This window comes from Erpetoichthys calabaricus, chromosome 15 (assembly GCF_900747795.2).
Source record: "Erpetoichthys calabaricus chromosome 15, fErpCal1.3, whole genome shotgun sequence".
In the NCBI taxonomy this organism is placed as follows: Eukaryota; Metazoa; Chordata; class Cladistia; order Polypteriformes; family Polypteridae; genus Erpetoichthys; species Erpetoichthys calabaricus.
In genome coordinates, this window is record NC_041408.2 from 19,149,356 (window position 1) to 19,174,210 (window position 24,855).

Here is a 24,855-nt window from a genome sequence, read left to right on the forward strand (position 1 = left end):
AGAGAGTATGGTGGTCCTTAGGGCAAGAGCAGCATTTGGGGGTGGCAAGTGGGCCCCGCTTTTGAGGTCCGCGTGTCCCGTTCGAGCGGATTTGTCAAGTTTTATTTTGATAAAGTCCGCGAGTTATCTTGCAAAAATGTACCTGAATACTGTAATGAGATGTATGTTAACATTATTTTGATTAAATTCGCGCGCAAGTTTATACAGTCCACGCATACCGGTAACAGCGTTTGTCGTAACCGGCCCCGCGTGGGGTTGGCCAGCCCTAGGCTCCGCACACCCCTTAGGCCGCCTCTGCCTTAGGATCAAAGTGCCTATAGGCAGAGGGCAGACAAACACTGATTAAGTAGACATCAGAGTGCCCATCTAGTTATCTCCTCCTCAGCCGGAATCGGGATGTCAGTTAAAAATCTGTGCATCAGAATTCTCATCATTAGCATGGCACAGGTTAATGATTGGGTTCAAAATTGTCATAAGCGGGGATCCGGGTGGCTTCTTGTTTCAAAACGTTCTTTTTTCTCAGTACGCTGTGTGTTTTACTGCTGGCGCGCGCCTCCTTAGTCCGCGAGGTGTGCACGAGACAGCGCGTGTCCGCTCGCTCTCTCTCTCTCTCTCTCTCGCGCGCGCGCGCTCTCTCTCTCGCTCTCTGTTAAATACAGAAACCGCGCGCACCAAGTGACACACACACACACACACCTCACCCGGCTGCGCTCCGAATTTTGGATAGAAAAGGAGCCCCACGGCAGGACTATTCGCTCAGCTACTGTAGCGACTCCGGCAAAGGCCCGACTGCTTAAAATGTGGATGTTGTATGAATTATGGCCAATGGAACGGGAACAATTATGCTGAAATGCGTGGTGGTCGGAGACGGCGCTGTGGGCAAAACTTGCCTTCTGATGAGCTACGCGAACGACGCCTTCCCGGAGGAGTACGTCCCGACGGTGTTCGACCACTACGCGGGTGAGCGGGGCGCGGGGGCGCGCGATCGGGGGCGGTGGCGAGGGCGAGGGAGGTGGCGGCGGAAGCGCGCGCGTGGAACTTAAAGGGAAAACTTAAAGGCACCTGCCGGCGACGCTCTAGCCATGCGGGAACGGGAGCGGGGATGCGCGTTATTTATTAATTTTGTTATTTTCATCCTTTTGCAGTGAGCGTCACAGTCGGAGGGAAACAGTACCTGTTAGGCCTTTACGACACGGCAGGTCAGGTATGGGGTTTATTCAATTTCACTGTATGATCTGATGCCAGTTTATGTAACATCTGGGATATATAGCGCCTCTCGATCTGAGCATATTCGAGGCATTGAGTAAAATACGACTTGAACAGTTGGTTAGTTATATGTACATCCAAGTTACAAAACCTAATTTATAAAGTTCATTTGTAAGTTTTTGTTATTTTATCGTGTGTAGATTCTTGCCATACTTAACTCCACTGTAGAATTTTCATTTTAGACAGTATGTTGAAGTCAGATTCGAATAAAATATATGAAAATATCAACCTCACTTACTTGATTTACTGCTTTCCATTCACAAAGCAGCTTCCATATTGCACCAGGCACAATTTTCATGAACTCCACCACCAAACCTTTAAAAGTATCAAGAAGTAGTTTGCGGGTATAATAATATATAATTTATTCAATGGTAAAGTACAGCATGATTCGTTTTAAGTTAAAGGCCCATTTTTATTTTATAGGATGTCTTTCATGTTAAGTCCAGCATGTGGGCTGTTGACATTCACAGAAAGATCTCTGCATTTTACACGTCACTTACATAATGAATACTAAAAAAATCTTTTATTTTATACCATTCCTTGTTACTGGATATCACCCTTGGTTAAGAGTCGCACAGGTAGTTATGCACAATAAGCATTAGTTTGTGTTTAGATTGAGCTCAGCTGCCTGTCCTGACTAATGGCACACTTATGAATATGCTGTATTTATATATTTAACAGACTCCTTTGTCCAAAACAACTAATTATTCCCATTTGCATAGAGCCATTGAGAGTTCAGGCAGATTTAGTGACTTCTTGAAGGCCATACAGTGAGTGTGAATAGACAGTCATCTTAACCACTCATATTATGACACTGACACCCATGTTTTGTTGGGATATTTTTTGTTAAGCGTCTCTTATACTTGAGTGCCGTGTGTGACATTTTATCCAAGCTTTCCATTGTGAGATGGTCTAGCACATTCAAAAAGCACTTAGACTATACAATGGTTTGTTTGAAGCCCTAGGTGCATATCCTTATGTAATGGATAATAAGTGCATCCTTAGTCGAGTTTGTCATTATGTTTGTGTAAAAGGAAGTGTGGACCTAAACCAATTTTTAGATTTTGCTGTCTTACTTGTTTTATTTTTGTCTTTTGTGCATAATATGAAGTGTGTCTCTGTGTTGAAAATCTTTGGGCAAAAGATATGCTCGTCTGAAATTTATTTGAGAAATTCAAAATTACAAGCTTTTATTGTTTTAGAGTGCCTTTCACTGGTTTTCACATAACATTCATAAACTCTTGTATTCCTGTTCAGGGTTTTGAGGGGCCCTCACACACACACCAGTGCCAGTCTGGATTTACCCATCAATTTTTTGTTCTTTATAATTTCTTGTATTTGGAATTTGTTAGTTTTCACATACCCCTTGAAGGTCAGAGATTGTACCGCACCGCTGGAGCAATTGCAGGTTAAGGGCCTTGGATAAAGGTCCAGCGGAGTAGGATTGGCAGTAATGAGGATTCGAACCAGCAACCTTCCAATTAATGGCGCAGATCTTTAGCCCCAGAGCCACCATAAACCCAGCAATACATAAATTCATGCAGAGACGAGTCAGGAGCTTCAGTCAGTATTCACTATAAAAACCAGAATGTGGAAAAAATGTGATTTCGAGTGTGGCTTGACTGTTGGCGACAGGTGGGCTGGTTTGAGTATTCCTGTAACTGCTTCTCTCCTTAGATTTTAACTCCCAACAGTCTCTAGAGCAGTGATTCTTAACCTTATTTGAGTCACGGACCCCTTTAAGAATCTGATGAAAGCTATGGACCCCCTTCCACAGAAATATTCACATAAGCACAACTTTGTATGCAATGAATATAATTTACTTTATTTATCGAGATTTGGTTGTCTTATACATATATGACATACACAAAGTATTATTAAACTTTGAAGAAAACAATTTAAAAACAATACAAAAAGTAATGGCTACTCATTATAATTAGGAAATACAATCTTCTTGTTCAAATTAAAACAGATCAACTACTACTAAGTTTTCTACTACCATTACTACTCCAGCTATTCTCTCGTTATCTACTTTATTTCAATGAGAAGGTTCTTCTTGTTTGCCTTGAATAAGACTATGAAACTGTGGGGTGGTTTTCGACAAGGGGACACACATATCATCTTTGACGTCCAATCTATTTCAACTTTTCGTTTTGATAGAAACAAGTGCTGAAAACCCTGATTCACAAATTGATAAGCACGACAGAACGACTGACAAAAAGACATCGACAGATAGGGGGAGAAGGTTGAACAAACCTTCATAGACAGACAGACAGACAAGCAGATACACACAGAGTCTGCACGTGCATTCCTCCATACTGCACCCTCATGCACACTTCACACACATCACTTTTCAGCTAGCCACACGTGAAAGAAGTTGTGGTCAATTAATCCTCACCAGTATATGAGAGGATAATCAAGCCGTGAGAAACCATGGAAAATGAGAATTAGCACTTGCTCTTATGGAGTGGCACAAGGTGGCGGTCGTGCCGAGAATGAGGACATACATCTAAATGGTAAACAGGGGCCAGCAGCAAGTCAAGAGATGCCTAGCGGTTGGCGCTGTAAGCAGTGGCAGGGTGCGTTTTCTTTTATTTATCTCAATGGGAGCCTGTTGATTGGGACAAGGGGGCGGGAGGGCTGTATGGTGACTGCTATTTTTCTCGTCATTATTCTTCTTGCACGTTATTTTTCTCATGAGTATGAAGCTCGTGCATTAGACTTAGGTGAGATTAATACTTGCGAGAAAAATAATATGCGAGAGATATAATGCGCAGGAAAAAAATCACACGAGAAAATTAACAGTACCGGGCTATAAAGTGAATTTAAATTTAAATTTTTATCTGACCCTCACGGACCCCCTGAAACCCATCCATGGACCCCCTAGGGTTCCACGGACTTCAGGTTAAGAACCCCTGCTTTAGATCCTGATATCTTTAGTATCAGTAAAAATGGCGTATTCACACATTTAGATAGATAGATAGATACTTTATTAATCCCAAGGGGAAATTCACATACTCCAGCAGCAGCATACTGATAAGGAAACATTATTAAATTAAAGAGTGATAACAATGCAGGTATAACAGACAGTATGTTTGTATAATGTTAACGTTTACACCCCCGGGTGGAATTGAAGAGTCGCATAGTGTGGGGGAGGAACGATGATCTCAGTCTGTCGCTGAAGCTGCTCCTCTGTCTGGAGATGATACTATTTAGTAGATGCAGTGGATTCTCCATGATTGACAGGAGCCTGCTCAGCGCCTGTCGCTCTGCCACAGATGTCGAACTGTCCAGCTCCATGCCTACAATAGAGCCTGCCTTCCTCACCAGTTTGTCCAGGCGTGAGGCGTCCTTCTTCTTTATGCTGCCTCCCCAGCACACCACAGCGTAGAAGAGGGCGCTCGCCACAACCGTCTGATAGAACATCTGCAGCATCTTATTGCAGATGTTGAAGGACGCCAGCCTTCTAAGGAAGTATAGTCGGCTCTGTCCTTTCTTACACGGAGCATCAGTATTGGCAGTCCAGTCCAATTTATCATCCAGCTGCACTCCCAGGTATTTATAGGTCTGTACCCTCTGCACACAGTCACCTCTGATGATCACGGGGTCCATGAGGGGCCTGGTCCTCCTAAAATCCACCACCAGCTCCTTGGTTTTGCTGGTGTTCAGGTGTAGATGGTTTGAGTCACACCATTTAACAAAGTCCTTGATTAGGTTTCTCTACTCCTCCTCCTGCCCACTCCTGATGCAGCCCATGATAGCAGTGTCTTCAGCGAACTTTTGCACGTGGCAGGACTCTGAGTTGTATTGGAATTTGCATTTAGGATTTTATTTATTCATATGAGTTGCATTTAGAAGAAAACATGACAAAAATGCAACTGTGAAATTAATATCGACTGTACAATGTTTCATGAAGCAGGCCACTAAGGCACACAAGGAATAATATCTTGTTTGTGGGTCCCTTAAGACTTGTGGCGTCACAGTGGTCTTGTGTTTAGTTGAGTCCGTAGTTTGGAGGAAGTGGATGGAGAAATCCTTTACAACCTGTAATGACATGCAAGACCATTTGTGTGGTTGTGTTGAGTACAGCCTGAGATCCTAAAGGTCCGTGCCAACTAGAATCGGAGACCTGTGGTGTTTGGAGATGAAGACCCTAAACAGGCATGGCAAAAAAGAATAGAGAGGTGCACTGAAATCTTAGCCTGGGCTGGATGTGGAAATCCTTGAAGCTAATGCTAAAGGTTGGATTATATTTATTTTTTTTGGCTGACGCCTTTATTCAAGGCACAATCGGTTCCATTTCTTTTGTTTTTCCAATTGGAGAGCAGGCAGGTGACGTGACTCGCTCATGGTGAAACGGCGTCAGTAAGTGGGATCTGAAACCCAACCTCAAAGTCCAAAGCTTTAACCAATATGCAGCACCTCTTTAACCCACCTAATCCACTTTGGGGTCCTAGAAGGCTAGAGCCTGTCCTGGCAGCAGGTCAGATAATGGCAAGCAGTCCTAGACATGTGTCCGGTCCAAAGCGGGGGCCCACTCACCCACACTCGCACTTACACAAGGCCAGCGAAGTACCACCGAGGAAACTCTAGCGTCATGGGAGGGCTAACACACTCCACATGGACAACTTGGAGGTGGGATGCTGGACCTGTGACAAAGCAGTACTAACCGATTTTTACATACAGCGCTGATCTGAAGAATGAAGTGCCCGTGTTTATCCTCCAAATAGTCGAGGCAGTACATTTTTCGAGGGCTTATTGGCTTAAGCAAGTTAAAAATGCACACATGGAGAGGCCGAAGCGATCTGCTTACTCAGCTCGACCTCTTTTGAAATTAATTGGTTTGAACCTCATCGTGGCACATTTGTAGGTTTTTTTTTTTCCTTAAAATAGCGCATGTGCTGGGATTTTACTGTTTTGATACTCGTAGTCATTTTCGTTTTATTACTCACATGAGGACTGGCTGGGAAACGTTTGCAGGATTTGCAGTTTTGAGGTCTCCGAGTGACAACCAAAGGGAATGTGTTTTGTTTTGATGAAGAAATTCTGAAGTACAGGGGGGAAAAAAACATAAGAGAAAATGTGAATTAATCCTAGAAGTGTCCTGGGGTTTTGAGCAAAAGCTGGTGGGCTCCTTGCTTTGCCATTGCCATCCCATGAATTCGTAGCAAAGGGGGCTTTGATTATTTTGAATGCACCGGAATTCTTAATTTCAAGAGACGCCATTTATTACCAGCTACAGTTTGTCTGCCTGCTTTCTGTTGTCATCTTCTTCTGTGAAATGGTGTCCCTGTCAGAATGGAGCTCTGTGAGAGCGTGTTGAGTCAGTGGTGGGCCTTGCCATATTGAAGTCTTTGTAATTATTTGTGAGAAGGAAGAAGTTAGCTGTGTATTATTAGCAAGAGGCTTGATCATTTCTGTGTCTTCCAAGTGAGAAGTCATGCAAAATTACCCCTTTTATTGGCTAACTAAAAACATTACAATATGCAAGCTTTCAAGGCAATTCAGGCTCCGTCTTCAGACGAGATGTAATACAGAAACTGGAGTTCCCTGTGTTTATATACACACTAAGACAAGAAACAACATTGGAAAATCTTTAAGTGAGAAATCTTAAATGTAAAAAATTAATAGAGCTCTTCAGGCTAAGATTCATTTAACAAGAGAGAAGAACAATGTATGGTCAAGATCTTTGGATAAGATAATTGTCCATCAAAGTATTTTGAAGTTTCTGATGAGTTTTTCAAAACAATATGGGTCTGTAGACAGGTTGTCTGTCAGTCTGAGAGATGCAAACAATCCTCATATCTGGCCATAAAACTGTTGTCTTTATTCAAACCATGTTGTAATGTATTCAATTTTAGCATGAGTTTAACTTCTCATGTGTTTTCCAAGTAAAAAGGAAGTTTTCCACTTGTGTTTCCCCACAGCTGCACACGCTCACGACAACAGGGATGGCAAGCAGCAGCTTTCTTGAACACAGATAGATATGACAACTTGGGGGAGCCATAATACGTGTGGCCTCCTGTGATATTTGGGGGTTAGTGAACTGCTAGGCTGCCTTTTGACTGACGCGGTTCCTTTCTTCAGCAGTTTTCTCCAAATGGCTTCCAGGTGGCATTTCCATCAGACTCGATCAGGGGTGTCATCATTCATTCCTAGAGAGTCCGGGCGACTGCTAGTTTTTGTTGCAGCCTCATCAGTAACCGGAGACTACTTCAGCTCTCTTTTCTAAATTTGTCCTCCTGCTTCCCTCTTTCTGAACTTGGTAAACGGATTTAAAAATAGTCGGCAAGATGTCTTGAAGAGTTTCATTTGAACCCACAGGTTTGTTTAACATCGTAGCCATTATTATTATAATTTTAGTTTAAATATATATATATATATATATATATATATATATATATATACTAGTAAAATACCCGCGCTTCGCAGCGGAGAGGTAGTGTGTTAAAGAGGTTATGAAAAAGAAAAGGAAACATTTTAAAAATAACGTAACATGATTGTCAATGTAATTGTGTTGTCATTGTTATGAGTGTTGCTGTCATATACTGTATATATATATATATATATATATATATATATATATATATACACATCTACATATACACATATATACATATACACATCTACATATACACATATATACATATACACATCCACATATATATACACATATCAACATATATATACATATACATATATACATACATACATACATATACATATACACACATAGACACATATATCTACATATATATATTTACATATGTACATATATATATATATATATACATATCTACATATATATGTACACATATATATATACATATCTACATACATACATACATACATACATTCACATATATATATATATACCAGCTGAAATACCCAGCGTTGCCTAGGAGGAAAATAAAGTGTTTTTTTTAATTGTTTGAGAAAAATATAATTAGAAAAAACACGTTTAAAAATAAAAATAAATATGAGTCGGTTGTTCAAACCCAAAAAAGCAATCATAATATCAGACCCCAACTTATACGCCCGTTCAAAAATGCAACACTTAAATTTTTTGCCTCCTCTAATCTTGCATCAATTACTCAGATGCATTGAATTGTGTGGCAGCAGCGCAGTTACCAATTTCTTTTGCCACTTCAAAGACATTTAATTTAAAATCAGCTTCATATTTTCTTCTGTTCGAACGCTCCATTGTAGATAAGGGATGGTCTTACGATAAAAGTGTATGAGGGTGTGAGATACAAAAAACACAAAACAGTGCAAATGTTGCTTCGGAATAGTTCGGGTATTAGCATGTGGTCACGTAGGCATAATAGAGAAAGAGAGAGAGCGGTTAGGAGTACGCACTGATACAGCGCATTGCCTCACCTACAAAAAAAGGCAGTGTGTTCTGTGGTTACTCTCTCAGGTGGGCATTAGCATATCATAATCTCTTAGATCAATAGCGAGAGTTTTCCGCTTTCGACTTGGACAACAGACAGTATAAAATACCATAAATTACACAGTAAAATCCAGTCCTGACTGTATATACGGTAATAAAAACAAAAACACAACTTTAAAAATAAATTGACAAACAATGAAGACTAACTAATGTGTTTGTCTTGCGGTCTTGTATGTATGAAACAGGACAATAGATGTTGGCACTGTATCTGATCGTGTTCAGTTCTTACGGGAAAGCGTTCCCCAGGTGGGGAGAAAAGCACATGGCCGTGATATCTGTGGCAATCAGCAGCTACCCTCTAAAACACACGTAGCTCTGATCTCTCTCTCAAAAACGTTAAACGTTACTCCTTAACAATCTGTAGATGATAATGTCTGTTGAACACACAGGTATCGCTAGCTAAGCGGAGGCAAGGTGCACTGCAACACGTAGCGAGACGTGGAGTAACTGGAACAGAGGCTGGCGAGTGAATGAGGAAGGCCTCGCCCCCATGCTCTGAGCCCACAGCCACTCTGTTGGATTTGCATAAATACATCGATACCGCAAGTGAACTATGGTACTTAGTGTGACTATTTGAGACTTACTTTTCTGTTCAGGTATCCATTTCCTTTATGTAATCCGCGGATTCTCCGCTATTTTTTTGTTCGTTTATTACGATTATAGTTATTTATTGATTCCCTTCTTTAGTTGACTGCCTGCTCATATAAGGCACTCCGCTTTTTTTTTTTTTTTTGAACAGGTTTGATTCATCCAAGTGATCACTCGGGCTCCGTTCATTCACTTCACGTGAGCTGCTGTCTTGCTTCTTATTCTTTCGCTGCCTCCTCAATTGTGTAATAAATGTTTTCTTCAGCGCTCTTTCGCGTTCTTCCTTGTTTTCTACATACTGCCTTCACAGTCAGTTCACGTGATTACATGGGAGGCGTGATGACGCAACACGCAACTCCGTCTCCTACGGCAATCTTGCTGCCTTCCATTACAGTATATGGACAAAAAAGAGGTTCCATTTTTGACCATTACGCATAGAATTTCGAAATGAAACCTGCATAACTTTTGTAAGTAAGCTGTAAGGAATGAGCCTGCCAAATGTCAGCCTTCTACCTACACGGGAAGTTGGAGAATTAGTGATGAGTGAGTGAGTCAGTCAGTCAGTCAGTGAGGGCTTTGCCTTTTATTAGTATAGATTTACAGTATATACTTGTGTATAAGTCGTGGTCTTCAAACCCAAAACATCGATCATAAAATCAGACTCCGACTTATACGCCTGTTCAAAAATGCGACACTTACATTTTTTATTACATCTTCTTGCTTTCTCCAGTCTCACAATCAGTTTCTCAGACGCATCGAATTTTGTTGCAGCAGCGCAGTTACCAATTTCTTTCGCCACTTCAACGACTTTTAATTTAAAACCAGTTTCATATTTTCTTCTGATCGAGTGCTCCATCGTAGATAAGGGATGCTCTTACAATAAGGTGTATGAGGGTGTGAGATCACAAAACACAAATCAGTGCAAACGTTGCTTTAGAATAGTTCGGGTATCAGTGTGTGGTCACGTAGCCATAATACATAGAAAAAAAAAGGCCGTGTGCTCCGTGGTTACTTTCTCAGGTGGGCATTAATATATCACAATCTCTTGGATCAATAGCATCAGTTTACCGCGTTCGACTTATACGACCGACATTATAAAATACCAGAAATTATACGTTAAAATCAAGCCCCGACTTATCCACGGGAGAACTTAAACACGAGTATGTACGTTATATATATTTTTGTTTAAATGGTGGTGTTGGCAATCCAGCCAGTTTCTCAGTTCAGACACGGGTCCACACGACTATCGCAAACTCCTGCTTCCTGCAGTTCAGAATCTGGAGCAATTTCAACATCAAGGCGTAAGTCTTCTCTGTGTGTCCTCCTCTATCACCTGAAAGTACTGTGAGGTGAGGTTGATTAGGGACTCTAAACTTCCTCTGTGCGAGTGTGGATGTGTGTGTGAGACTGGCATGGTACCCCTTCCAGGGTTGATTCCTGCCTTGCACCCTGTGCTTCACCAAACCCGTGAGAGTGTTATCTTTCATCTGATAGTTGCAGCACAGTGAATTGTTTGAGCTTTCATGATATCAGTTGTTTTTTTCTTCCGTTCTTACTTTCTTGTATACGAAGTATAGGGAAAGTATTGTAATCGTCCAAAGAATTGATGTCGAGATTTTGATGAATCTCGACATTTTAGACCTCCCTGAGTCTGAAAATACTATTTTTGGAATTATGTCTGTGCATCTGACTCTGTGTGTGTGTGTGTGTGTGTGTGTGTGTATGTAAACACAATAACTTGAGTATAGTTTCACTCAGGTCAACCAAATTTTGCATACAAGTATTAGGTACAAAACGTAGATTTCTATCAACTTTTGAGCTATTTTCGTCAACCAGAAGTGGCACTTTACCTTTTATTCATGCAGCTGCAGAGTCTGATTTATTCAACTTTACTTTTATAATATTTGGTTGGTATATTATTAATGTGATTTGATTTGTTGTTGATGGTTCTCTAATGTACATAATATAAAAATATAATCATTGTCTTGCTCCTCAGATATCCATCTCCATATCTGAGTATACGAGAAAGTCGAGGGGAGACCACTGCCAATTTTTCCATTGTGTCCGTGTTCTCTATGAACTAATTTTAAAGTCACCGTCTCGATCCGCTGCACTGATTCCATTTTTCATTTTAAACACTTCAATCATGTCACCTCTTCATCTCCTTTTGTTTAAAATTGCAAAGGCTCAGCTCTTTAAATCTTTCCTCATAACTCATCCCCTTTAGCCCTAGAATGAGCCCACTCACTCCTCTATGACTTTATCCAGCACTGCTATGTCCTTTTTGTAGCCTGGAGACCAAAACTTTTCCCAGTACTCCAGATTGGGCCTAACCAGTGCATTATAAAGGTTGAGCAGAACCTCCTTGGCCTTGGAGTCTACACATTGTGGGCACTATGTTTTGTAACTTCACATTCTGTTAGCCTTCATTAGTTAACATATCTCATGCTCACAGAGCCCACTAAAATGACTGAAGATCCAAGCAAACGGGTTTGATTTTGTTAGAATGACTCGTGGACTAGCTGTAGTGAGTCACATTTCATGACTGGCTTCATGGGAGCAGCTGTGGACAGGGCAACAGACCACCGTAGGGCCTGCAGTCACTAACACAAGGTCAGTTTAGAATTCCCAGTAATCTGGTGAAGTGGGAGGAAAATCCACCTGACACAAGGTGGACATTCAGATGTCACACAGACAATGCCTAAGCCAATATTTGCTACCAAATTGGCCATCATCCAAATTTTAGAAATAGGGAAATGACAAATCTACTTAAGGAAAGGCTAAATTTGGACAGCAGAACAACAACAGCTTTTGACAGGCCTGGTGCCAAGGATTTTAACCTGAGCCAGTGTTCTGCATGTACAGCCTAAGGTCCGGTCTCTACCATTGGTTTTTCTCAATATAAAGTCCACTGTCCACCACTGGCTCATGTCAAATCTGTAGCCAGACTCGGCCATAAACGAGCCTGGAGCTTCCACCCCCTCGACCAGACACAGCGTTTGGCTGCTTTGTGAAGTTTCTTGTAGTGAATTTTCTTTCATCCCATGACTTTGTGAAAAGGGCAACATCCTGCACTGCATGAAAATCCAATGCAAATGGAAGATGGAGCAAGGCGAAGGGGGTGGGCACTTGTCTCAGGGTCAGATGGGGAGTTCATGGGCTCATCTGGGGAGCCGTTTTAAACGTAGCGGGCAGCTCTCGTTCCTGCTGCTTTCCAATCTGCTCTCCTCGCCAGCAGCCTCACCACAGCGCTGCCACTCCCCCCATTTGTGGCCCTTTAATACAAGCAGAATTCTGAGATGACCATAGAAATTCACAGTTCACAGCGCTGTGGATTTTTATTATATATATATATATATATATATATATATATATATATATATATATATATAATATATTGTGATGGAAACCGGAGCATCACCCTGCCTCAAAACCCAACACATACACAAAAAGAGTCCCAGGTTCATATAAAGGATGGTTTATTAACCAAATTCCTTTAAAAGTAACAAAAAGCACAGGTTTCTCTCTCTCTGTCTATACAATACTCTCTTCTCCTACCACAATACTCCTCTGCACTACCCTCCTCCAGTTGAGTGTTGCTGTACGTCCTCCCAGCTCCGACTCACCTGGACAAGTCCTTTTATTAAGGACCTAGGAGTACTTCCAGTGCCATGGCCACTGCCCGATGGAAGTACCTCCGGGTCATACGGAAGTCCCATTTTAGGGAGTGCATCTCCTGACAGCGCCTCCTTGTGGCATCCATGGTCCTCAGCAGGGCTGTATTGCTAGACTACATCTCCCAGCATTCCCTACTGGTTCCCAAATGGGTGCCAATACAGAGGGCTTCTGCTGTCACCTGTTCTGGGGGAATGAAAAAGTCCCCAGCAATATCTTCCACTTCCGGTGGGCTGTCCGTCCATCTCCTCCGGCCATCACTTCCGGGTCTGGCTCCTTCCTTTCTCTTGGTTGGGATGCCCATCTGCCTGTTCAGAGCCTTCCGTCCGGGTAAGGAACCATCCCCTTCTCTGGTCAGGATGCCCATCCAACCCGTGTGGCATTTACAATGTATATTGTGGAATACCGGGGTGCTCCAGCTGCCCCAACCTCAACACAGGCAGGTGGAGACACAAGTGTTGCACAGCACATGTTTGTTCAAGACTTTTCTTCACTCCCCACAACACAGCACAGATCACCAAAGTGCACGGTTCACAGTCCTTTTCTCTCTCTCTCTATTCTTTTTCTCACTTTCTTCCACTTCCACTCCTCCGTCAAGCTTCGTCCGCTTCCTCCCGACCCTGGCTGTTGGAGTAGTTGCTGCTGGCTCCTTTTATAAAGGGTGCTTGCTGACCTATTTCTGGCAGGACTTCCAGGTGTGGTGGAAATGCTGCAAACAAGGGCTCAGCAGTTCTCCAGTCGCCCCCTGGTGGTGGCCACGGGCTCCAACAGGGTTGAGCTTCCACTGCTGCATGGTAGGGGGGCTGCCATCTAGCGCTCTGGGGGAGGTAATGGTCTGGATATGCTGTTTCCCCCAAAACTTATTATAGGGTCGTCCTGGCTGTCCACCCCAATATATATATATTTTTTTATTTTTTTGCAATGTTGCCAAGCCTTCAGAATGATTTGCCTTGCTTCACAAGTGGGCCAGCTCCACCCGTGTAGAAGTGAAACAGGACAGTGAGGAGGGCCCTGCCCGGCTTCCTACTCCTGACGTCATATGATTTTTCTCAAATTTCATATCTGTTTGCTTTTTATCATTATAAATATCTATACAAATTCATATCATCTATCTGTAATTGTAGCCATAGTTTACTTGACAATTCACAAAAGTATTCAGTTAAAGTGCCACGTCCTGTTGCCGGAAGTGGCCCAAAAGTTGATAGTACAGTAATCCCTCCTCCATCGCGGGGGTTGCGTTCCAGAGCCACCCGCGAAATAAGAAAATCTGCGAAGTAGAAACCATATGTTTATATGGTTATTTTTATATTGTCATGCTTGGGTCACAGATTTGCGCAGAAACACAGGAGGTTGTAGAGAGACAGGAGCTTTATTCAAACACTGCAAACAAACATTTGTCTCTTTTTCAAAAGTTTACACTGTGCTCCATGACAAGATGAAGATGACAGTTCCATCTCACAATTAAAAGAATGCAAACATATCTTCCTCTACAAAGGAGTGTGCGTCAGGAGCAGATAATGTTAGAGAGATAGAGAAAAGCAAACAAATCAATAGGGCTGTTTGGCTTTTAAGTATGCGAAGCACCGGTGGCACAAAGCTGTTGAAGGCGGCAGCTCACACCCCCTCCGTCAGGAGCAGAGACAGAGAGAGAGAGATAAAAACAAACAACTAAAAATCAATACGTGCCCTTCGAGCTTTTAAGTATGCGAAGCACCGTGCAGCATGTCGCTTCAGGAAGCAGCTGCACAGAAGGTAGCAACGTGAAGATAATCTTTCAGCATTTTTAGACGAGCGTCCGTATCGTCTAGGTGTGCGAACAGCCCCCCTGCTCAATCCCCCTACGTCAGGATCAGAGAAAGTCAGCGCAAGAGAGAGAGAGAGAGAAAAGTAAGCTGGGTAGCTTCTCAGCCATCTGCCAATAGCGTCCCTTGTATGAAATCAACTGGGCAAACCAACTGAGGAAGCATGTACCAGAAATTAAAAGACCCATTGTCCTCAGAAATCCGCGAACCAGCAAAAAATCCGCGATATATATTTAAATATGCTTACATATAAAATCCGCGATAGAGTGAAGCCGCGAAAGGCGAAGCGCGATACAGCGAGGGATTACTGTATTCTTCATTTTTGATATAAAGCAGGTGTACAAAATCTCATTGACTAGGACAAAGCATTTTCAAGTTATCGTGTTTACACACAAACAGACAATTTCAAAAATGGTATTTTCAGACTCAGGAAGGTCTAAAACGTCGAGATTCATCAAAATCTCGAGGTCAAATATTTTTAAGATTCCTATCCTATGTATACGAGAAAATAAAAATGTTTGTGATTCGGCATCTTTTTGGAATGACGGAGACATAGCAACACACAGACACACACACCGTCACTTACCCTTTTAATAAAGTGGACTCGTAGTGTGTTTTTGTTCCGTTTATCCCATCGAGTTGGATATAAAATACCTGCCTTTAAGAGTTGGGATTTCACAGCTGATAGTGTTCATTTCACAGTCATCTTCTTTGCTGTGTCCATAACCTGCACAATGGACGTTGGTCCAATGTTTTGGAGGGATGATGGTTTTGGTTAGGAGAAGAAAGCGAGGGGAAAATGAATGTTTTTTAACAAGAATGTTTTTGTTATATGGTGTAATGGAATTTGCATGAACTTTCAAGAAGACAAAGTTGCTTTGTGCCTTGCAATTTGCGCCATGTAAATAAAATGTACTTTTACATAAAAAAAAAATAGTGGTCACTGATAAAATTCCAGCTACTTTCTAGAATTGGCCGAACTGCATCAGAAAGGGAAAGCATGAGCCACCCGCCACGCTGGGACTTGGGCCTGTGCCAGAGGGCCTCTGGCAATGATGCCCTGCATTGTCTCGATGAATATCTCATCTCAATCTTGCTTTTTTGTGCAGAAAATGGTGTAATCGGAGGAGGTTATTTGACAATAAGTACGGAACAATTAGCAGCAGCCGAAAACCAAAGAAAAGCTACTAGGGCTGTAGTCCTATCCAATATCACCTGGTGTTGATGCCCATGTTCTGTACAAAATCATTTTTGCTTTTATGAAGTACACCATGATGTCACTTGTTATTTGTTGTAGCGAGGTAATACAACAACAGGCCTGTTAGTTGCAATGGCATCACAGAGGCACCTTTACAAGCCTTTGCAGGTTTCTATTCTCCGGTTGTACTTCAGCCAAGAAGCCTTTCTTGTCCAGTGTAAATCCATCATGAAATGCAGGTAGGAGTTCCCAAACTGGGAGGAGCAGGAGGCCATCTGCAGGGTCACGAGGAAATGTTCATTCATGTGGCTGCATGGGCTTCACTCTAGCAGAATAATTTAAATATTTATGAAAGGAAGTCTGTGTAACAGCGTGACGGCTGCCCCCTTTTTCAAACATCCCACTGCCACCTCTGCCTGGGCTATGGACAAACGACTCCAGTCTGATCTGCCACTTGTGCCACACTTTGACGCTTTTGCATGGAATAATACTTGTGAAGGGATGGGAAGCTGACCGTGGACTGTCTGTTCTCACGTCTCAGCCTGTGCTCTGCTGGGCCACAGGAAAGCAAGTTTCGGTTCTCGGCTTGTCCTACTAGCAGATGACCGTCAGGCCTGAGACCTTGGGCTTCATGACTAGTCCGTCACATTGTGCTGAGAAGCCACAAAGCTCTCACTTCTCAGATTTGGGCTCCTGTCTGCTTGTCTGAATAGACCAGACCACAGGATGCCATTGCTGTGTGGTTAACCACAAGCCTGAGAACAACGTGAGCCTTCTATTCTTCAGTTTAGCCACCAGGCAGAGGACAGAGAGTGAGGCCTTGCCACTAAACCTGCCTTTGTTGAACATAGCTGCAAGGCTGTGGACAAACTGGCAGAGGCAAACCTTTGATGACGAATGCCTCTTTTGAGAGCGTTTGGAATCCTATTATCATTAGAACATTAGAAAAACTTTTTAAGAGAATGGACCATTCAGCCCTACAACACTCACCAGTCCTCTCCACAGTCTTCCCAAACAACATCAAGTCAAGTTTTGAACGTCTCTAGAGTCCTGTCCATCACACTACTTGGTAACTTATTCCATGTGCTTATAAATCTCTATGAGAAGAAGAACATCCTAACATTTGTGTGAAATTTACTGTTCAGTTTCTATATTCTCTATAAGTCATTTTAGGGACAGCTGCCCTGGCAACGGCTAAGGTCGGGCAAAACTAAAGTCAATGCCTCAGCTTCTCAAGGGGTAATTACAAGATGAATCAGTATGCCTGCCAGGACCTGGGTGAATATACATGGAAACTGCTCAACTCATTCAATTATCTTTTTGGCACCAGAGGTGGGGTGCTATTGGTACTACAACAACCCCCACCTTATAGTAACACCTTTCCTGTCACAAATTTTATGAACAAATGTAATAATGACAAGCACAAAGTCATAAAGGTTTGGGGTTTTTGGCCCCTTATACTGAAACAAAAGCAAGGTAAAATATTTCATCGAAATCATAAGACAAAAAAGGATGAGTGGACGAACAATTTAAAGAGCCGGACCGGAAATTAGGAACGTGGAATGCTGGGAAGGCATGGTGGTGGATGGGTAGTGGACGTCATCAGTGGGGGACCAGAGGAGAGAAAGGGACCCGGAAGTGTTGTTCTCGTAGCTGTCCGGGAAGGATTATGGTGGCGGCGTTTCGTCTTTTCTATGAAAAGAGAGAGAGAGAGAGGTTAGTACCCTGCCATTGTCCCCTGGCACAACTTGTCGCGATGCGCGTCGGGTCCTTAAGCTGCTCCCCATGCACTCGTGCGTGACACAAAGTATATTTAAGCTATCACTTCTGAACAAAAATGACAAGGTCACTGCCTATCTAACTATGCAGGTTTGTTTCTGAAGTCTATGAGGAGATGAGATGGAAGTTTTAGGTTCTTAGTATCTTGAGGAAGTCCGAAATTCTGTCATAGAGGAACTGTGTTCTCAAAGCTGATAGGTGGCGTCATAGAAAAAGCTCATGTGGGAAGTTAATGAAACGTTCACAAGAAAATAAGAAGAAGCGGACATGATACTTATCTCCCATTGTGGTGAGAGCCTCTTAATTTGAGATGCTTCTCTAATGAGGCCACCCAGCCTTTTTTTATCAGAGATTTGCAGAGACGTCTGCCCCTGATGGGAGTCTCTCCCTGAAATACAAGTTGGTGGTCTTCTGGGATACGACGGGAGCCTGGAATAGAAAAACAAATTGGGATCTTAATGGGTACCAGAGTTTGAGGATTCGAGTCCAAACCCAAATTCCTGCTGTATGTGGGGAAGTTTCAGAAGCATAACCAGTGTTGGAATGGAAGAAGGAAGATGATGAGTGCACTGTGACATCATTCTGATGGTCTCATCCCAGACTGAGGGCCACTGCCTGAATGAGCTCGTGACTGGGGGTAGACTGTGAGTTACTGAGTACACCAAGATGGGATAAGGTGAGGGGACATGCAGACAGATACGTTATCACTCATTGTGAGGGTAGAAGGTGACCAAGTAGATCTACGATAAAGCATGCAGGAAAATTTTGGAAAGTATTGCATCAGCTGTGGCAAGTGGGTATTTGCAAAGCCCACCCCGCACAGAAGGCTGGAAGTTGTTTCTTTCCAAAGCTCTTCTTTCCTTTCATCAGCTGTTTAGCTTTAGGTCCAGCAGGAGTGGTGTGGTGTGGCTGTTAGAATCCCATCCCAGACCTAGGAGTTTCACAGCATCTGGTGTTACAATTTCATTAGAAAAATGAAATCATCTATTAGTCAATCGGCTATTTTTATTTCTTTTTGTCACTCCCTCGTTAAGCAGCAGTATATCGAATGAGTAATGCTAGCTGAATATTTTGTTAAAGGTGCTGCCTTATGAAAATGGGTGCATTGCAAAACTTGCTTTTGTGTACCAGGAAAATGAATGTGACTATCTCACGACACAAATTGTAAATCCATTCATTCATCATGGGAATTCATGTAGACTGCCCGATGGATCTGATGGTCACAGAGTCTCTTGTCCTCAGTTTGCTACGCTCCTCAGACATTTCAAATAAATAAATCTGCCATTACATATTACAGTCCTCTGCAGGGCCTATACAAGCATTCACCACCCTTGGATGTTTTCACATTTTATTCTCACACAACATTGAATCACAGGGGATTTAATTTGGCTTTTGTTGACACAAATCAACAGAAAGTGACTCTTTAATGTCAAAGTGAGAACAGAGCCCTGCAAAGTGGTCTAAATTAATTACAAATATACAACATAAAATAATTAATCCCATAAATATTCATCCCCATTAATGTCTTTTCTTTCGACTGCTTCCATTTAGGGTTCACCACAGCAGATTATCCGTCTCCATCTATCCTGGTCTTTTACATCTTTTAAATCTTTTCCTGCCCTCCCCATAAACCTCCTCTTTGGCCTTCCTTCTTTTCCGCTTGCCTGGCGGTTCCATCCTCGACATTCTTTTCCCGCTGTACCCACTCATCTCTCCTCTGCACCTGCCCAAACCATCTCAATCTCTCCTCTATCACTAGGTCACCAAACTGTCATACCTGTGTTGTCCCTCTGATGTACTCTAATCCTGTCTACCCTCGTTACTCCGAGAGAAAATCAAATCACCTTCAACTGTGCCGCTTCCAGCTCTGCCTCCTGTCCTTTCGTCAGTGCCACTGTCTCCTTACCATACAACACAGCTGGTCTCACTACCTCACTATAGGCCTTCTGTGATGGTGCGGGTCGGCTCCTTACTCCCTCTTCTATAATGGGGGCCTCTTGAACCCAACACTGTCAGTACCGTATCTGAGATGAGCATGGCAGATGAGGACAAAACACACCAAGCAAGGAGATGGTGTAAAGTACAAGTGCTCTTATTAAAAACTCAACGAAAACATCTGTTCAAAATGTGCAGTGCTCAAAAGTTAATAAATCTCTCTATATATATAAAATTCAATGTCTGTCTGTCTGTCCGCTTTTCATGAGAGAACTGCTTAACGGATTTAGATTGGGTTATTTTCTGTACTTTGCTTGAACATTCCAGTTGATTTTGCGACCTCTCTCATCGTGCAAAGTATCATAGTTCGCTTGCGGTACCAATTTATTTGCGTGAATCCGAGAGACACGCAGCGGGCTGAGGGGAGGGGGGCGGGGCCCTGCTCACTTACGTGCCAGCCTTGGGGTGTACCTTACCCCCACTTAGCTAGTGCACGAGAGAACTACTTAATGGATTTCGATTGGGTTTTTTTCTGTAATTTGCTTGAACATTCCGGTTGATTTTGCGACCTCTCTCATCGTGCTAAGTATCATAGTTCGCTTGCGGTACTGATTTATCTACGCAAATCCGAGAGGGGTGCAGGCGGCCGAAGGGCAGGGCCCTCCATACTCATGCGCCAGCCTCGGGGTGTGCCTTACTTCCACTTAGCTAGCAAACGAGAGAACTACTTAACAGATTTCGATTGGGTTTTTTTCTGTAATTTGCTTGAACATTCCGGTTGATTTTGCAACTTCTCTCATTGCGCTCAGAATTATAGTTCGTTTGCAGGAGCAATATATTCGTGCAATATATATCTGGTGTCTGACGTCTGGTCTGAGGGTTCAAGGGGTCGACAGTGCCTCTATTGGTCACAAGGCATATTACGGACGTACAAGCCAGCGGACGTACAAGACAGTACAAGTATTACTGTCACAGAAAATTAAAGACACACAATACATGGCGGCAGCCCACGAAGAACGGTCAGCTCAGCAAGTAAACATCAACAAAAGAAAGGCTGAAAGACAAAGAAAAATACGAACAACAAAAAGAGGTCAAAGTCCCTTACCTAATATAGACTGTTCCTACTAATGTTTATGCACTACTGTTCTAGCGCCCGTTATTGTAACGGGCTTAATGACTAGTATGTATATCAAATACTAAGCCTAAACATGCAACGATTTTATGTGACATTTTCATGTCATGTTTTTTTTGTAACGCTTTAAATCAGGATTATTTTAAAACCTACATATATATGTTGTGGCAGGCAGCCAGGGTCCATGCCCGGCCGGGATGCCCCTTCACTCTATATTCAGGGGGAGCAGCCCTGGACAGTGCAATACCTCCCCCTGGACGCTAGATGGCTGCCCCCCTGGGTTGGAGTGGTCCCTCAGTTTCCCGCAGGACTCCATGGGAATTGGAGTTGCGTGCAGCGATGTTGGGTCCCACAGGCACTGCCAGGGGTTGCTGCAGCTAGGACTCCTGAGCCTGTATGGGCAACATATTTACCACACCCGGAAGTGCAAACCAGAACACGGCAATCAAGTACCTGGAGCACTTCCAGGTGAACTATAAAAGGGGCGAGCAGCCACCACTCCAGGAGCCAGAATTGGGAGGAGGAGGATGAGGTTGCCAGGGAAGAGTGATGGAGAAGAGAAAGAGTGTTTTATTTGGTGTTGTTGCTTGGGGACTGTGTACTGCCTGTGGGACAAGGGGAAGACGTGCACCCACAGGTGAAGAAAAAATAAACAGTTTATTTACTTTACACGTGCCTCCATGTGAATCTGTGTTGGGTCGGGTGCCTATATAGCGCCTTTTTCACAATGTTTAGTATCATTCTTTTCAGAATTTATTGAACTTTAATGTGATGTTGTTAGATTTTCAGATTCTTATTCCGTTTTTAAATTATTAACTAAAAAAATATCAAGAACTCGCATCCCGTGAGACAAGACTTAACTAAGTGTGCTAAGAGATTTAACCACGCCAGGAGCCAGAAATAAAAGACAAAGAGTAGGACAGCTGCTGTACAGGCTTTTAAAAGTTCGAAGCGCCATGTGGGATGCAGATCATGCAGTCATGGCAGCAGCAAATCGAGCAAAGAGGAGGTAAAAAAAAACTGTATTTGTTTCCCATTGTATCACCATTTAAGAGGGGGTTTTGGAGGAGCGACCGCGTCTCCTTGGGGTGCGTTCAGCCCCCCTCTTCACAACGTGAACGGTAGACTGGCTGCAACTGGGGGTTGGGCGCCAAAGGTGCAGTCGGGGCTTGCCCCCCTAGTTACGCAATAACATTACGATACATCCTTTTTTCAACAGTAATTCGGCCGGTGGAAGACCGGACGGTGTTAACGGTTGTAGATATTCTTCATGATATTGCAAGTTGATGTTTTCATCTTCCGCACGATCAACACCAACTCTTTCAGCAGAGTCTATTGATATGCATTTAACCAATTTGCCTTGTAACCGATTGACAGTTTTGGCGTTAATTCGTTTGACTTCATCGTTTCTCGGTGCTAGGATTGCCCGCGTACAAATTTTTTCTGTTGATAACCCTTCGTGATGAAATTCACAAATAAGATTATGGGATTAATGGGAAGTCAAATAAGAGCTGAGAGCACAGGAACTGTGTCTGACAAAAGCCTTCACACGAATGAGAGGAGAGAGGACCGTGAGTGTGGGCTGTTAACCTGAAGTGGTTGAGAGGAGGGTGGGACCCCCCTCTACCAATTTGACAAAATCTCTTGGCAATAGTGTCGCCTCGTCTCAAGATTTTCTTTTATAATAGAGAGATTAGTGTTGTGCAGCTTTATCTCCTAGAGTCCTATCAGAAAGGAGCATTGTGTATTTTTAATTTCTGTTCCTGTTGGGCCTCAGTGTCCTGCAGTGTTACGTTTTAGATATCCAAATCTTTTCCTGCAGCTTTAACTACATACTGTACAGTCCGCTATCTCCGCATTCTACAGATTTACCTTCTGGCGTCTGACCCAGTCAGATCTTTGTGTCCCGCAGCACTACTTTTTATCAGTCTGATGCTGTCAGATGTCATGGCTTTGTCGCTTTATCTAATGATGGTCTCATCCACCGCATCCAGTAGTGTGTACTTTGTTCTCATGAGAAACAAATGCTGCAGCTTGACCTCCTGGGGTCTGATTCTGTCAGAACTGCCCACCCTGCAGCTTGATTTCCTGAGTACTAAATCCTGCCACAGCTCCATACTTTTTCCCCTCCCACCATGTTTCATCTCCTGTCATGTCTTGCCGCCTGGTCACATTTGGCGCTGCCCCTATGAAGTATGGGTAGGCTGCTACATCAATTAAGAGGCTCGACTTGAAATCCGCAAGGTTGCTGCTTTAATCTCCCACCGCTGTGAACCTGAACAAAGCACTTAACCAGCTTGCTTTCAACAGTTGGTCTCCGTCTTTGTGTCAAGTTGTGCCGCCATGAGCGCTTTTAGCGTTTTGGGGGTGGTTATCTGTAATAAAATTGGATTGAATTAGATTTACCACCTGCTAGTACAGACCCCAGGAGACCTCCATTTCCTTCAGCTTTACTTGGTGGGAGTCTGATGTAGTTAGACCTCAATATCTAGCAGCTCAATTCCCTGGAAGTCTACCCTTGCCAGTTCTCTGTGCCCTGTAGCTTTATCAGTTATTACATTAAAGCATTGTAGTGTGACTAGCTGCTGCGGAGGGCATTTGGTTAAAGGGGGCTGCCATGAACTGCTTTGTCTGCTCGTTTGTAAAAATGGAAAGCAGACTTGTTGTCAAACAACGATAATCTGGCATAAAAACCCCTTGAGGCCTGTAGTGTTCGCTAAGAAAAGCAGCTTGCGTGTGGTCGCTCAAAAGTGCTCTGTGAAATGCAAATTGTTTAGCTGGCAGGGACGCTAGCAGGCATATTTGTGGCCCGAAGAGTACTCAGACATGTGATGTGATACCATAAAAGACAAGATCAAAAAAAGTTTGTGTTCTGCATGCGCCTGGTTTCTAGGACAGTTTGAAGACCTTTCCTTGAATCCTAGGAGAGTGAGGATAAGGCAGATATTTGTGTATGAAACATCCTCGCCGCTCAAGTACAGCGCCAGAGAAGAGCTCTGCTGATTGGTATGGGGGTGGTGGTGCCGCCTGGCAGGAGACGTGCCGACAGCGGCACAGCCCCGCACAGCGATTATGCTTTACGAGTTACCGTCGTGGCCCCCGCCAACCCCGATCAGTCAGCCTTTACAAAACGTTGTGGTCATTTGAGCTGTCAGCTCCGAGGCTGTTGGAAACTGCTTTTGAAAATTGTTTTCAAGAGGTTGACAAGTCATCTTTAAGTGTTGCCACTTTGCAGGGTAGCAAAAAGAAAGAAGTGACAACAATGGAAGATTTCATCAGAGGCAGGCCTGGAGGATGCTTGCTGCCTGTCTTGGCATTTAAAGATGATCATCTCCCATTTGCATTCAAGTGGCTGCAGTCACAGCTAAAAAGATACAATAGCTGAGGTCATCTTGGGTATTGGTAAGCGGCATCTCTGCAATACGAGCAAAAAACCCACAGTGGCCACTTTATTAGGTCCCCTCCACCATTGAATGCAAATATTCAAAGTGGGAGCGCTAACTGAATTTTCACAGTTGTGGCGTAACACTGACCTTTTGTGTAGTCAACAATATAGAGTTAAAGAAAACTAAATGGAATTTGAAGTGGTATGATACACTTGAAATGTGTTTACTTTGCTCTATATCTAAATTAACTCACCGGCCATTTTATTAGGTACACCTCTTCAACTGGGTGGCACGGTGGCGCAGTGGTAGCGCCTCACAGTAAGGAGACCTGGGTTCACTCCCCGGGTCCTCCCTGCGTGGAGTTTGCACGTTCTCCCCGTGTCTGCGTGGGCTTCCTCCCACAGTCCAAAGACATGCAGGTTAGATGCATTGGCGGTCCTAAATTGTCCCTAGTGTGTGCTTGATGTGTGTGTCCTGCGGTGGGCTGGTGCCTTGCCTGGGGTTTGTTCCTCCCTTGCGCCCTGTGCTGGCTGGGATTGGCTCCAGCAGACCCCCGTGACCCTGTGTTAGGATATAGCGGGTTGGATACTGACTGACTGACTGACTTCTTCAGCTGCTTGTTAACACAAATATCTAATCAG

General features: G+C 43.3%; 1 protein-coding gene across 2 annotated transcripts in view; it reads left to right on the forward strand.

Moving 5' to 3' along the window:
* Positions 1-648: 648 nt before the first annotated feature.
* The window catches only part of rhoq (ras homolog family member Q), a 119,591-nt gene continuing 95,384 nt past the window's right edge, over positions 649-24,855 (forward strand). Inside the window, exons 1-2 of one of the 2 annotated variants that reach the window (XM_051919637.1) lie at positions 649-960; positions 1,146-1,204. In XM_051919637.1, coding sequence (XP_051775597.1) covers positions 819-960; positions 1,146-1,204 — 201 coding nt within the window. In that variant the 5' untranslated portion in view covers positions 649-818. The remainder of the gene's footprint in view (positions 961-1,145; positions 1,205-24,855) is intronic. The other variant, XM_028820911.2, reaches the window with a different exon arrangement.